Raw genomic sequence first — 14850 nt, 5'->3', positions numbered from 1 at the left:
TTTTTTTAATCAATGTTCATTTCTTCCTGTTATATTAGATCGGTGGTTGATGCTCCATTTTGCTTGTATTTTCTTGTAGGACAATAACTTCCTTAAAGCGCGTTGTGATGCCTTGGAGAAGGATTCCTTACAAACGACTCATGCTATATCTACTGATGTGCAGTCCCCAGAGCAGATTGAAGAGATGTTTGATGAACTTTCCTACATCAAGGTATGTAAGATTCTGCTCTTACCAAATGAATAAAATTGCTAAGTGCTTATGAAAACAAGTAACTTTGCTATTTACGTTTTTATTAAAAATCCTCTCCGTTCGCCACGTCGGAGGTGGCCGGACTCTTGGATGGGGAGCGCACACGTCGGGGGTGGCCGGACTCTTGGGCGAGGAGCGCACACGTCGGGGGTGGCCGGACTCTTGGGCGGGGAGTGCACACGTCGGGGGTGGCCGGACTCTTGGGCGAGGAGCGCACACGTCGGAGGTGGCCGGACTCTTGGGCGGGGAGCGCACACGTCGGGGGTGGCCGGACTCTTGGGCGAGGAGCGCACACGTCGGGGGTGGCCGGACTCTTGGGCGAGGAGCGCACACGTCGGGGGTGGCCGGACTCTTGGGCGAGGAGCGCACACGTCGGGGGTGGCCGGACTCTTGGGCGAGGAGCGCACACGTCGGGGGTGGCCGGAGTCTTGGGCGAGGAGCGCACACGTCGGGGGTGGCCGGACTCCTGGGCGAGGAGCGCACACGTCGGGGGTGGCCGGACTCTTGGGCGAGGAGCGCACACGTCGGGGGTGGCCGGACTCTTGGGCTAGGAGCGCACACGTCGGGGGTGGCCGGACTCTTGGGCGAGGAGCGCACACGTCGGGGGTGGCCGGAGTCTTGGGCGAGGAGCGCACACGTCGGGGGTGGCCGGAGTCTTGGGCGAGGAGCGCATACGTCGGGGGTGGCCGGACTCTTGGGCGAGGAGCGCACACGTCGGGGGTGGCCGGACTCTTGGGCTAGGAGCGCACACGTCGGGGGTGGCCGGACTCTTGGGCTAGGAGCACATGCTTGCAAGCTGCCACTCTGAAGCTGGGCAGATTTTCAGATCCAGCCTGCTTCAGTCCCCTGCACACCTCCTATGCTGCAGGGTCAGAGCTACATCCAGCCCAAACTGTCAGTATTCAGGCACACACTTCCCTCTGGGAAGGCAGGGGAGCCAGGGGCTCCTGAGGATAGCAAGATGAGACAACCTCTTTAAGACGCAGTACACACCTCATTTGATATCTATGTTGGGAAAACCTCCCAACGTATATGCTAGATACACAGTGGAAACTGATTGGTATATATTTTATACAATGGAGGTCAGTCGCATATAACCTTGCCATATGTCCAGCACACAAATTTATTGTGAACAACGTCTTAACAGTTTTTAATACAGCGATAGAAAAGAAAATATATCCAGCAGGTGGCAACAGCGTACAGTTGATCCCGCTTTTGCTCTCTGTATTATTGTGTCTTTGTATATTAAATACTGGAAATTTATACATAGGGAATTGATGTCTTATTTTTTGTTTTTTTTTTATCTGGGGGAAAATGAATTGAAAACCCGAATAAAAGCCCTAATATTGTGTTAAGTGAATAAGGATTATTTTCTTTTGTTAGATCTTAGGTCGTCAAACAAACTTGACTTTTCCAAATCTATACCTACCATTCATAGATCCGTCTTTGGACTTGTAAGATTGCTGATCTTATTTTCCCCATTCCTTGTATGTGTTCCCGGATTTAAGTAATTGCCATCCCGTGTTACTTCATATCATTCTTGGCATGTTCTTCTGGTTTCATTGTTCTCTATCAAGGGGGAAATAACGAAATATGTCTCGATTAAAACCTGAATCCTGGAGTCTATTCCCGATGGACCCCATTGACTTATAAAGGGGTTAGCCTGGGATATATCAAGGTTTCTGTTATTCTGACTGCAGAAACGCTGATGCACAATGCGATACTTTTGTTGATGGAGAAGAACCCTGAACTCCCATCATTGCCCATTATACCTGACAACATTCCAGAAGCCACAGCTTGTCACATTCTTGGTTGCAAGAGGTTGAATATAATAAGTATTAAAATGTATAATATTTCTTATGAAATGAGCTTTATAGGGAATCTGTCAGCAGGATTTTGCTATCTCATCTGAGAGCAGCATAATGAAGGGAAATGGACACTGATTCCAACAATGTATCACACAGTTTACTGGGTGCAGCCATTCTGATACTACATCTAAAAGCTCTGATTGTATGCAGCAGAGCTGAGAAAGCTAATCCCACCCACAATAGCTCTCTATATACAATGGCTATTACCAGTGAGCTGCTTATCACAGGAGGATGGGGCGGAGTCAGACTACAGTAGTCAGCAATGACAATCGCAAGGTGATAAAAACCTTCACTATAAGTAAACACCACCACACAGGGTAATAAGTGACACATCATTCAACTCTGTGTCTCATCCTCTATCTCCTGTTGTTTTCAGATTACATAGCAAACACCTGCTGAAAGATTCCCTTTAAACACTTTGAGATCAGTGAATGGGTCAATACATGGCTCGACTACATCCCATACTTGGCATTATCAGACACAGTATCAGCTGAACCATTGGTACCATAGTAGAAGGAAGCAATGAAACTGCAGGACTAGGGCAAGTCGCCTGTTAGTTTGGGATATTCCGCATGTAAAATAATCAAGGGCCAGTACAGCAATGGTAGAGTAGAAGCTACGGCAGCCACATTGTGGTAAACGCAGTACAGTGGCATCTTGCAGACATTACCCAGTAGGCCAACATCTCCCGTCACAGATTTCTGACGTCTTCATGCAGCCAATGCCTCCCGATGTTGAACGTAGTGTGATGAAGTAGGTGACCCCAATATATATTTACCAGTGTAGATAGTGATCTATTTCAGCCATGTTCCCTTTTATATCTTATATTTATATAGTGTTTTCTGTCTTCTTTTTCTTTAGGGTGCGTCCATTTTACAGATGCTGAACGCTTATCTCTCCGAGGAAATCTTTCATGACTGTATTGCTAAATATCTGCAAGATTATCAATATGGAACCACAAAGAGTGATGGTTTATGGGACAGCATAAACCTGGTACGTGTCCTGCATCATTATCATTCTAGAGATACCCACACACATTGGACTAACATTGGCCAAACCTGCCACTTTGTATGAAGGCCTGCTGTCTCTCCCCAGACAGGTGGAGGAGGAGAAAAAAATTGTGAATCTTGAATTGTAATACCCAATCCTTTTGTTCCAAGGGAGGAGAAGCCACTGTACGGGTATCAATCCACAGCTTAATCCGCTGTCCCCTTTCAGATCAGATGTACGGGGATGTCGGGGAAGATCACTCTGATGTCAATAGTCCTCTTAATTTTTTTACCCCATCCAGTGCACTTTACAATTACTTATTTATGACAGCCATAGAAACAAAATGTTCTGCTGAATTGTAGATACAAATTAATCACAGTGTTATCTGAAGTTTACATTGTGAGTAAATGCCCCAAGTAATTGTAGAGCAGAAAGGTAAGCAGGGATCAGTGAGTAAGATCACATCCGTACTCAATTATGGCCCGGCTGTGACAACTTCTTGACTAGCGTGAAATAATAGCAAATCATGGGTGATATATTGAAGATTTCACAATTTTAAAAGTCTAAATCACAGCTTTAAAACAATAAAAAGTGAATGGTGGTCCACACTCCAGGGAAGAAAAAGTGTTGTTCGTGGTGGACGCCCCTCCGGCAGGTCCATACAAATGTAGGGGATCCAACAATAGCAGAGATGAGGCAACACTCAAAGTAGATACAAAAAAATCCAAATGTTTGTTCCAGCAGAGGCAACATTTCAGCTACATGCCTTTATCAAGCATAGACAATAAGGTTTAGTCTTATTTGTAAAATCTGTTACAAATCGCCCATTGATTTATTTGATCTTTGAAAACCTTCCTTGCCTTCATCTCAAGGTGGAGCTGTTAATTGGATAGTTTTGCAGAAACTTTTTAGTTACTTAAAATAATTGTATCCACATTAATGAGTTCTAACTGTGTTTCCGTTAAGCAGGTCACAGTTAGAACTTCAAGAAATTAAAGTGTGTGTGTGTATATATATATATATATATATATATATATATATATATATATATATATACACACAGATGCTTTAATTTCCTGCTTAATGGAATCACAATTAGAACGTAATAATGTGGATACAATTATTTTACGTAAGTAAAAAGTTACTAAAATATATATATATATCCGAGTTCGGACTTTACACCACTAATTAAATGTCTACCCTTTGTCAGAATATATTCAGCATCCACTTATGTTTTATAAGGTTTATACCTTTCCTTAGTGCACGGGCATAACATGTTTCGCTTGGGCTATCACCATGTCAATGTTCTGTTTTATACCGCGCCGTGACCGAGGGAGAACCTAACCATCTCCGTGTATATTTAATTAATTCATACATCTATTTTATTTCTCTCTGGTTATTCATGGCCAGTTCAAAAGTCAGGAAATAAGTTGATTATAAAAAGGGTTCACGGAGAGTTTACCAAATTATTTCTAACCATAAATTTATGATTCCACGAGCCTTCATTTTGAGAAATACTAATAAAGGTTGCAAGGAACAACCTAAGTTGTATGGCTCTTTTTGTCAAATACAATAAAGTAGGGCCGATCTAATTAGGACTGATGTTGTGTAGAGCGATAATTTAACGGAGCTATCAGATTTGCTAAATAAGTTGTCAGTTATGACAGTAGACCAACATTTCACTCTTTAGGTCACAAAATCGAATCCAGATGTGAAGAAGATCATGAAGACCTGGACTCAGCAGGCTGGATATCCTCTAGTGACTGTTGTAAAGAAAGGGAAGGAGGTGTTTGTGAGCCAGGAACGATTCCTACGAACTGTAAATTCCAGCAATGTAACTGGGAAGTCCAAGTGGGTGTTTTTCTTTTATTTTCTGTAATGTAATTTTTGCCCCTTTTGAATAGAATTTTGGAAATATTTGACATTTGTCCTCAAATATATGAGATCAACGTGGGTGTGCTTATAATTCAGTTTTATAGCTGCATTACTTGCCAAATTGTAGGGGGTTTACAGGTTATAGGCACTCATTTCAGCATCTAAGTATGTAAGCACAGGCCCAAATTTATCAAGAATGTAGATTGTGTAATTTGTACCAAATCTTGTGTTGTCACGTCAACTTTACCACTCCATATTTATCAGATGTTTTACCTTTATGTATCCCCAAAGATAAGTATGTTACTACCCAAGGTAGTTTGCACGTTAATGACCAGGCAAATTTTTACAATTCTGACCACTGTCACTTTGAGGTAATTACTCTGGAACGCTTCAACGGATCCCCCTGATTCTGAGACTGTTTTTTCGTGACATATTGTACTTCATGATTGTGGTAAAATTTCTTCGATATCACTTGTGTTTATTTGTGAAAAAAAAAACGGAAATTTGGCAAAAATTTTGCAATTTTCCACATGTCTACTTTACATCAGCACAATTTTGGAACCAAAAATTTTTTTTATTGGGGAGCTATAATGGTTAAAAGTTGACCAGCAATTTCTCATTTTTCCAACAAAATTTACAAAACCATTTTTTTAGGGACCACATCATATTTAAAGTAATTTTGAGGGGTCTTTATGACAAAAAATACCTAAAAGTGACACCATTCTAAAAACTGCACCCCTCAAGGTGCTCAAAACCACATTCAAGAACTTTATTAACCCTTCAGGTGCTTCACAGGAATTTTTGGAATGTAGAAGAAAAAAATGAACATTTAACTTTTTTCACAAAAATGTTACTTTAGACCCAATTTTTTTTTATTTTCGCGGGGGTAACAGGAAAAAATGGACCCCAAAATTTGTTGTGCAATTTCCCCTGGACACGCAGATACCCCATATATCGGGAAAAACCAATGTTTGGGCGCACGGTAGGGTTCGGAAGGGAAGCGCCATTTGACTTTTTGAATGTAAAATTAGCTTGAATAATATTAGCGGAAGCCATGTTGCATTTGGGGAGCCCCTGATGTGCTTAAACAGTGGAAACCCCCCACAAGTGACACCATTTTGGAAACTAGACCCCTCAGGGAACTTATCTAGATGTGTGGTGAGCACCTTGAACCCCCAAGTCCTTTACAGAAGTCTATAACATGGAGCCGTGAAAATAAGAAAATCAAACTTTTTCCACATAAATTATGTTTTAGCCCCAATTTTTTTATTTTCACAAGGGTAAGAGGAGAAAATGGACCCCAAAAACTGTTGTGCAATTTCTCCTGAGTACGCCAATACCCCATATGTGGGGAAAATACAGTGTTTGGGCGCACGGCAGAGTTCAGAAGGGAAGGAGCACTGTGTGACTTTTTGAACGCAAAATCGGCTGGAATCGAGAGCGGACGCCATGTCACGTTTGGAGAGCCCCTGATGTGCCTAAATAGTGGAAACTCCCCACAAGTGACCCCATTTTGGAAACTACACCCCTCAAGGATTTTATCAAGGGGTATAGTGAACATTTTGAACCCAGAGGTACGACACAGAATTTGATGACATTAGGTCATCATATTGAATAAATTGTCATTAGTCTTGAGCGCAAGTGCTCACTACTTGAGTTTGCATCGGGTACTCAGGTATGCACCATGTATCAAGGGTGCTCAAGTGAAATGCTAGAGTCCCTGCCCGCATGTTTCATGGTTATTAGACACCCCAAAAAAAAGCGCGTGCATGGCAGGCAATCCCCGCGAGGTTTTTTTTGGCCGCGAAGCATATGGGGCAGAGACTCGAGCACCCGCGATACTCAATGCATACCCTAGCACCCGATGCAAACTCAAGTAGCGAGCACTTGCGTTCAATACAAGTTACCATATCGTCATCTAACCCCAACCCTAACATTTGCACAACCCCAACCCCAGCTCAAGTGTTTATTTTTTACGCCGTTCCTAGTGCGGTATAAGTGATTAGACGACCTTATTCTTCAGGTCGTTGCGACTACAGAGATACCGGAATGATATCGGGTTTTTATGATTGACAGCTGTCACACACTAAAATACACATTTTGTAAAATCTAGTTTTTGCATCGCCATATTTTGAGAGCTATAATTTTTCCATATTTTGGCCGACAGAGTCATGTGACGGCTTGTTTTTTTGCGGGATGAGTTGACGTTTTTATTGGTGCCATTTTCAGGCACGTGACCTTTTTTGATCGCTTTCTATTCCAGCTTTTGGGAGGAAGAATAAACCAAAAACAACAATTCAGGAATTGTTTTTTTTTACATTTTTTTTATTCTACTCCGCGTGTGGTAAAATTGATAAGGTAGCTTTATTCTTCGGGTCAGTACGTTTACAGCGGTACCACATTTATATTGTTTTTCTATGTTTTGGCGCTTTTACACAATGAAAGCTATTTTATAGAAAAAATTATTTTTTTGCATCGCTTTATTCTGAGAGCTATAACTTTTTTATTTTTCGGCTGATGGAGCTGTATGGCGGCTTGTTTTTTGCGGGACGAGATGATGTTTTCAGCGGTACCATTTTTATTTATATTCGTCTTTTTGATCGCGTGTTATTCCATTTTTTGTTTGACGGTATGATGATAAAGCATTGTTTTTTGCTTCGTTTTTTATTTTTATTTTTTTACCGTGTTCACTGAAGGGGTTAACTAGTGGGACAATTTTATAGGTCAGGTCGTTCCGGACGCGGCGATACCAAATATGTGTACTTTTTATTGTTTTGTTTTTTTTCTTTTCATAATAATATTTATTGATGGGTACATTATATTTTTATTTTTGGTAGATTATTTTTTTTATTTTTTTTTTATTTTTACAATTTTTTTTTTTTTCACTTTGACAGTTTTTTTTTTACTTTTTTACTTTGTCCCACTATGGGACTTTCACTTTTTTTATTCTGATCGCCTGCATAGCATAGGGATGGAGTACCATCCCTGTGCCATGCAGGAAGTCAGCGCTGCACAGTGAGAAGATAGTTTGGTCATGTAATGCGCATGACCAAAAAATCTTCCTGCTGTCTGGTGACCCGGATGTTGTCATGACGACATCGGGTCGTCATGGCCACACCCGGGAAGCCGCGGCAGACAGCGCTGGAGGCCGGAAGAGGAGGTGAGTATTGCGATCACCTCCCCTTAGCCACCGCAATGCTGCGATCGACTTCGATCTTAGCATTGCGGGGGTTAGTGTGCCGGGAGCTGTGCGGGACCGCTCCCTGCACATAGTACCGGGTGTCATGGGCTTTAAAGGGGTTTTAATACACTTTCCAATGTTAGAAAAGATCAGGGGAACAATGTGTCAAATGACACCTTACTGTTGACTTTTGCAGAAATTCAAATTTTTTTTTTCATGTTAAAAATTAAGGATGCACAGTAAATTATGTATTTGTACTACAATTTATTTTAAACACTGCTCTGACCTGTCCACAATATGCAACTTTTTTCTGACTTCTGGATGGAAGTGCATTTGTAAATACGTCATACATCATGCACAAACATAACCCATCAACTAAAAAATTGCAATACATCAAACATTGATTAATTTGGCACATCGTGCACAACACCATTGGCACAAATGAAATGTCCCCCAAAGTGGAAGATTGTTGAAAACCTTTATCTAGACATGTTCTTAGAATCATACAATCATAGAATGTTACATTTGGAAGGGACTTCCGGGGTCATCGTGTCCAACCCCCTGCTCAATGCAGGATTCACTGAACCACATCAGACAGATGTCTGTCCAGCCTCTGTTTGAAGACTTCCATTGAAGGAGAACTCACCACCTCTCGTGGCAGCCTATTCCACTCATTGATCACCCTCATTGTCAAAAAGCTTTTTCTAATATCTAATCTGTATCTTCTCCCTTTCAGTTTCATTCCATTGCTTCTAGTCTTTCTTTGTGCAAATGACAATAAAACTGATCCCTCTACAGTGTGACAGCCCTTCAGATATTTGTAGACAACTATAAAGTCTCCTCTTAGCCTTCTTTTTTGCAAGCTAAACATTCCTAGATCCTATAACCGTTCCTTGTAGGACATAGTTTGCAGTCCACTCACCATCCTGGTAGCTCTTCTCTGAACTTGCTCCAGTTTTTCTATGTCTTTTTTAAAATGTGGTGCCCAGAACTAGACACAGTATTCCAGATGAGGACTGATCAAGGCGGAGTAGAGGGCGATAATGACTTCACGTGATCTAGACTCTATGCTTCTCTTAATACATCCCAGAACTGTGTTTGCCTTTTTTGCTGCTGCATCACACCGTTGACTCATGTGCAGTCTATGAACTATTAGTATACCCAAGTCTTTTTCTCACGTGCTATTCCTCCCATTCTGTAGATATAATTTTCTTTTTTCTTGCCAGTTGTTGAATCTTGCATTTCTCCCTGTTAAATACCATTTTAGGTAGTCTTGGTTGAAGGCAAGTTGTTAGGGATTCTGTGTGTCATAGTTGCATAGGTTGAAAAAAAGACACCGGTCCATCAAGTTCAACCTTTCTCTATCAGTTCTATCTTGACCCACAATGCTATTGGTTGTGAGAATAGCATCCAGCCCTTTTTTTATATTCTGATATAATGTCTGCTATTACTAGCTCCTGAGGTTGGGCATTTCTCAGTCTGACCCTTTCCTGTCAAGATACCAGAACTGCTTTTTCTCCACAGGTAGTGAAAGTCCCCTGGCCCTTTTCAAGGTCTTTGGAAAAAATAAGTTACGTAACAGTTCTTAGTGACACATAATTTATTTTTTTCCGAGGATCTTACCAAGTACTAGGGGACATTTGTTACATTATTTTGTTCTAAACTTTTTGTTTTATTCTCTGATGGCAGATTGTTTTGAGCCAGAACTGAATGTCAGTCTACTATAAGGGTCATAGGATAGAGTGATACCTGCAAGAATTCAGGATAAATTCAAACTAATGATTGGTGACTTTATTCAGGTTTCCATATCACAAAGTTGTATGAAAATGTAACATAACTTGATTTAATCAACTTGTTAATAACTTTTTAGGGAGTAAATAATATAGTTCCCAACTATATCATAAATGGTTTCCAGTCATCTAGATAAACTTCAGAACTTCACTGATTTTCGCTTTGAATTGGATGCAGCTAAGATACCAGTTTGGGGATCAGACTTGTCTATTACAATCTACGGGGATCTGATAAACACGAATGAAAGACAGAAAACCTCTTTTTTATTTTTTTTTTTCATTTCTTCTGTGTTTCATGCATTTTTTACTGATCCATTCTTTACAGTTAGTGGAGAAATAAAAGTTTAGAAAGTTTACCTCCTACAGGATGGATTTTTTACGAGAGAAAAATGGTCCATTATTCACGGATATAAAAATAGAAATGGGTGTGTGAATGTAGCCTAAACTCAATGTGCATGTAACTGAACTCCTCATCCCATTCAGCCCCCTTAGCAGGCCTATCAGACCTTTAACTCAACTCCTCATATCACTCATCCCCCTTACCAAACATATCAATCACAGGTAAAGTGATTTTCCAGGAAAATTAATAATTAAAAAATACATGGCAATTAATAATTTAATTATTCACGTAAGCTCATCTGGTCTACGGTAAACACAAAACACAAAGCAAGACAGATTGGGCCAGTACAGAGAGCTAGAGACCTATACAACCCTTCCTTCCTGCTCGGACTTTTGGATATCAGAGAAATAGAGTAGTTGAGAAAAACTATATGGCTGAATATCATGTCCATGGACCAAGCACAGTCGGTCACCTCTGAAGTGAGGAGAAGGCATGAGATGCAGGCTGTTATTAGTAATGAGCGCAAATGCCCATTACTCGTTTGCTTAGGGTGCTCGGGTATGGACAGAGTATTGAGGGTGCTCGAGTGACATGTTCGAGTCCCCGCTGCCGCATGTTTCGCTGCTGTTAGACAGCCACAAATGTGGGGATTGCCTGACGAACACTGGTAATCCTCACATTTTGTGGCTAACAGCCGCAAAACATGCGGCCGCAGGGACTCGAATAGGTCACTCGAGCACCCGCAATATTCTGTCCATACCCAAGAACCCTAGGCAAACTCAAGTAACAAGCACTTGTACTCCTCACTAGCTGTTCTCCCTCCTTCCTTACTGCTTCAGATGTGGCTGCCAGTGCTCCATTTATGGCCTCCACTGAGTGTTATCTTGGCTATGATATGCAGCCAGTTTCTTCTATCAGGCTGTTTTTCTCACTATGTCCTTGATATCTCACACTGGGTTTACATATGACATCTGCATCCGTCTGTTTTGACACAACTTTTCTCTGCTCCGTGCTTAGGAAGGGTTTTGTGCTTACTAATGTGATGGCCGCTTTTTTAATAAACCTAATGAATGACCTCTAGACAGGACGAGCATATTCAGATAAGTAAAAGTATTTGTCAATTTAGTTATAGTGTTGTATTTTTCCATTCAGTTTCTTTATTTGCCCTTTAAAGCCCCTTTAATGACTCCTCGGTGTAACCTTTTGATTTTGCTCTGTCCATCATACAACAAGTCCAAGCCCTTACCACCTCCTACTGCGTCCAGCCAAAACGCTAATGCATCCCCTCATCATCTCCTGCCCAAACTACTGCAGCATCCTTCTCTCTGACTTCTCAACGAACACCCTCGCATCCTTCAAATCCATCATAAACTCTGCTGCCCATTATATCCACCTCTTCCCTCATAACTCCTCAACCCCTCCCGTCACTGACTTCAAATTGCTCAAGGAATTCACATCAAAATATTAATAAATCTCTGTCATGTCAAGGCTTATTTAGCAATCTACGAAAACAGGCGTACTCCTACTTAATAGCTATTAATGATGACATACAAGGCAGCCCATGATCTGTCCACTCCATACATCTCCTTCCTAATCTCCCTATATCTCCCCAAATGCAATTGTCTGTCCTCACAAGACCTTCTTCTATTCTGGACTGATCCTGACACAAGATGTTTCCCATGCGTCCCTCATAATTTGGCACTTGATATCTTAGTTCATCAGGCTCACAATTCCTTCTCGTATTATTGACATAAGAGGTTTTCCCAGTCATGGTTTAATAAATTTGTATTATTGATTAAAGTTTAGCGTGTTGTGTAAGTTCCATATGTTTGATGGACTCCAAGCTTATCACCTTGTTTTTCTTATCAGCACGTTGTGGCAAGTGCCTCTTTCCTACACATTCGGACCTTGTGAAGGACCCACGTGTTTTTCGGGCTCCTTGCTCAATCAAACGCAAGGTAAGTAATGTCATTATAGAGACAAATTTGGATATTTTTGCCATGGTACAGTAAAAAAAGGATACAGGCGAACAGCTACATATAGCCGCTTTTAAAGGGGTTGTCCACTACTTTCACATTGATGCCCCATCCTTAGGATACGGCATCAATGAAAGATCAGCCGATCAGCTGTCATTGGCGGCGGAAGTCCTTACCTTCGGTGCTTGGCCGTCAAGTTGTAGTGGCCGGCGCGGGGTACTGCACATCCACCTCCCATTCAATTGAATGGGAGGCGGATGTATATTAACAAGCACCTGCCTCTACAACTTGACGGCCAAGCACTGCAGGTAAGGACTTCCTGCTGCCGGCACCGATAAGAGCTGATCGGCAGGCACGGCCGATCCACGGATAGGGAATCAATGTGAAAGTAGTGGACAACTCCTTTAAGAAATGCAGTAGACTCATACGTGTTACGGCTAGAAGGAGAGTAGACCTTCCTTCATAAAGTATAGTTTGGAGACAGATTTATTTTTAAGACTGAGTTCATGTATGTAACAAGCAAAAGTGAATTCCTTTAAAATATAAGTTTTACTAAAGCAAATGAACCACTGTGCTGAGATAAAAAGAAATATTTCACTGTATCATATGCATCATTACACAAAAGGTGCAGTGCAAACCCAGACATTGTAAAGAACCAGTAAAAGACTTGTCTAGGATCCGGTGATGCCACACAATAGTGACAGGAGGATAAAGAGAAAGTCTGTTGTGACCAGCTCAGGCTAGCACTTACCTTGCCTCCATATGAGTTCATCCCTTACAAGGGCGGTACCAGTCTGGAGCCTAGATAAGTTATTTTTTTTAGTCCTTACACAGCTTCCAGGGTAGAGGTTGGAACCGAGACATAAATGAGCATTTTACTTTATAAAAAAAAAAATTCACAGCATGCTCATAGTATTTTCATAGCAGATTTTTCTAATCTGATGTAGATGGCATTACTCTTAATCCTCTGTAAATTTCAAGCACCACTCCAGGGTTTCTTTTTTTCAACTCTGGAGTGGCGCTTTAAATGCAAGTCCTCTGTCCCCGTTCTTATACTCCCCTTCTGGCAATTTCACCTTTTACCAATGCCGCTGCAGTCCCACGGCGCCATCTTGTGCCCATAACTTCTGACTGGCTGGAAGTCAGACGTTGCGTCACAAGAGCTCAGTGCAAGTCTATGAGAGCTAGTACAAGGCTCTCAGAGAGATGTATTGAAAAGCGCACTCCTTGAAACACTGGAGCTGCTGGCAGGTTGCTTTTCACCGGAGACCAGTGGGAGCGTGCAATAATAATAAAAAAAAAAAATCTGCTGGAGTGGTGCCTAAAGATAGAATTAGCAGGCTTGCACCATGCAAAAGTTTGGGCACCCCGCATCATTATTAGCACCCCCTTTTGCAAGTATCACAGCTTGTAAACGCTTTTTGTAACCAGCCAAGAGTCTTTTAATTCTTGTTTGAGGGATTTTCATCAATTCTTCCTAGGAAAATTCTTCCAGTTCTGTGAGATTCCTGGGTCGTCTGCATGCACTGCTAATTTGAGATCTAGCCACAAATTTTCAATGATGTGCAGATCATTGGACTGTGAGGGCCGTTGTAAAACCTTCAGCTTGCGCCTTTTGAGGTAGTCTATTGTGGATTCTGATGTGTGTTTAAGATCGTTATCCATTTGTAGAAGCCATCCTCTTTTCAACTTCAGCTTTTTTACAGATGGCGTTATGTTTGCGTCAAGAATTTGTTGAAATTTCATTGAGTCCATTCTTCCCTCTACCTGTGAAATGTTCCCCAGGCGTGCCAGATACACACACACACAGGGTTTCAAAAGTAATCTTTAAAAAATGTTTATGCCTCCATGATTATTTTTGCTGTATTACTTCACATTACACCTTTGTAATCATGCTCAGATCTTACAGTCTACATTCACGGTGAGTTTTTTGAGATGGACAAATCAACAAATCTGACAAATTTTTCAAGTGGAAATCACTTTGGAAGATCCGCCTTTCTTGGGGCGTTTTTCTTTTCCTGAATTGGGTTTTGAAGAGCAGATTACAAGATCCACTTTAAAGAAATGCCAAGCTCAAAAAATTATTCAGATGAACAGAAAAGTGGATTTCCCATAGAAATGAATAGGAAGAGTTTTCCAAGCGTTTTTTTTTTTTTTTTAAAGGAGGAGGATTTTGGATTCGCTTCATTTAATAACTCTTTAAAACAAACAAACTCAGTGTGAAGAAAGTCATAGTACAGTATGACAAACTCTACTATACAGTAATGTCAAACTCAGTACAGTATGTCACCCTAAGAAAAGAAAATATATGGTTTTTAGGATAATCCTCTGTTTTCTCATTAGATAAAATAGTTTTGCCCAGTGAGCCCACTTGGCTGAAGTTTAATGTGAAGATGACTGGATACTACCTAGTGGATTACGGTACAGATGGTTGGAACGCTCTCATTTACCAGCTCCGAAGCAATCACACGGTCTTTACTGCTAGTGATCGAGCCAACCTGATCCATGATATATTCATTCTTTCGGGGTAAATTACTGATTTTTTTTCTTTCTTTTGGCTTATTTATTTTGTCAGGAAGG

General features: G+C 41.2%; 1 protein-coding gene across 1 annotated transcript in view; it reads left to right on the top strand.

The window, feature by feature from the left end:
- LNPEP (leucyl and cystinyl aminopeptidase) overlaps positions 1–14850 on the top strand; it is a 79486-nt gene that overhangs the window by 49285 nt on the left and 15351 nt on the right. Inside the window, exons 8-12 of the mRNA XM_073678181.1 lie at positions 80–211; positions 2980–3111; positions 4799–4959; positions 12164–12252; positions 14614–14797. Of these exons, the coding sequence (XP_073534282.1) occupies positions 80–211; positions 2980–3111; positions 4799–4959; positions 12164–12252; positions 14614–14797 (698 nt within the window). The remainder of the gene's footprint in view (positions 1–79; positions 212–2979; positions 3112–4798; positions 4960–12163; positions 12253–14613; positions 14798–14850) is intronic.

The sequence above is a fragment of the Phyllobates terribilis genome, unplaced genomic scaffold, assembly GCF_046119375.1.
Source record: "Phyllobates terribilis strain yellow unplaced genomic scaffold, ASM4611937v1 Scaffold_1__5_contigs__length_1240528914, whole genome shotgun sequence".
In the NCBI taxonomy this organism is placed as follows: domain Eukaryota; kingdom Metazoa; phylum Chordata; class Amphibia; order Anura; family Dendrobatidae; genus Phyllobates; species Phyllobates terribilis.
This window is presented reverse-complemented; position numbering and strand designations above follow the sequence as displayed.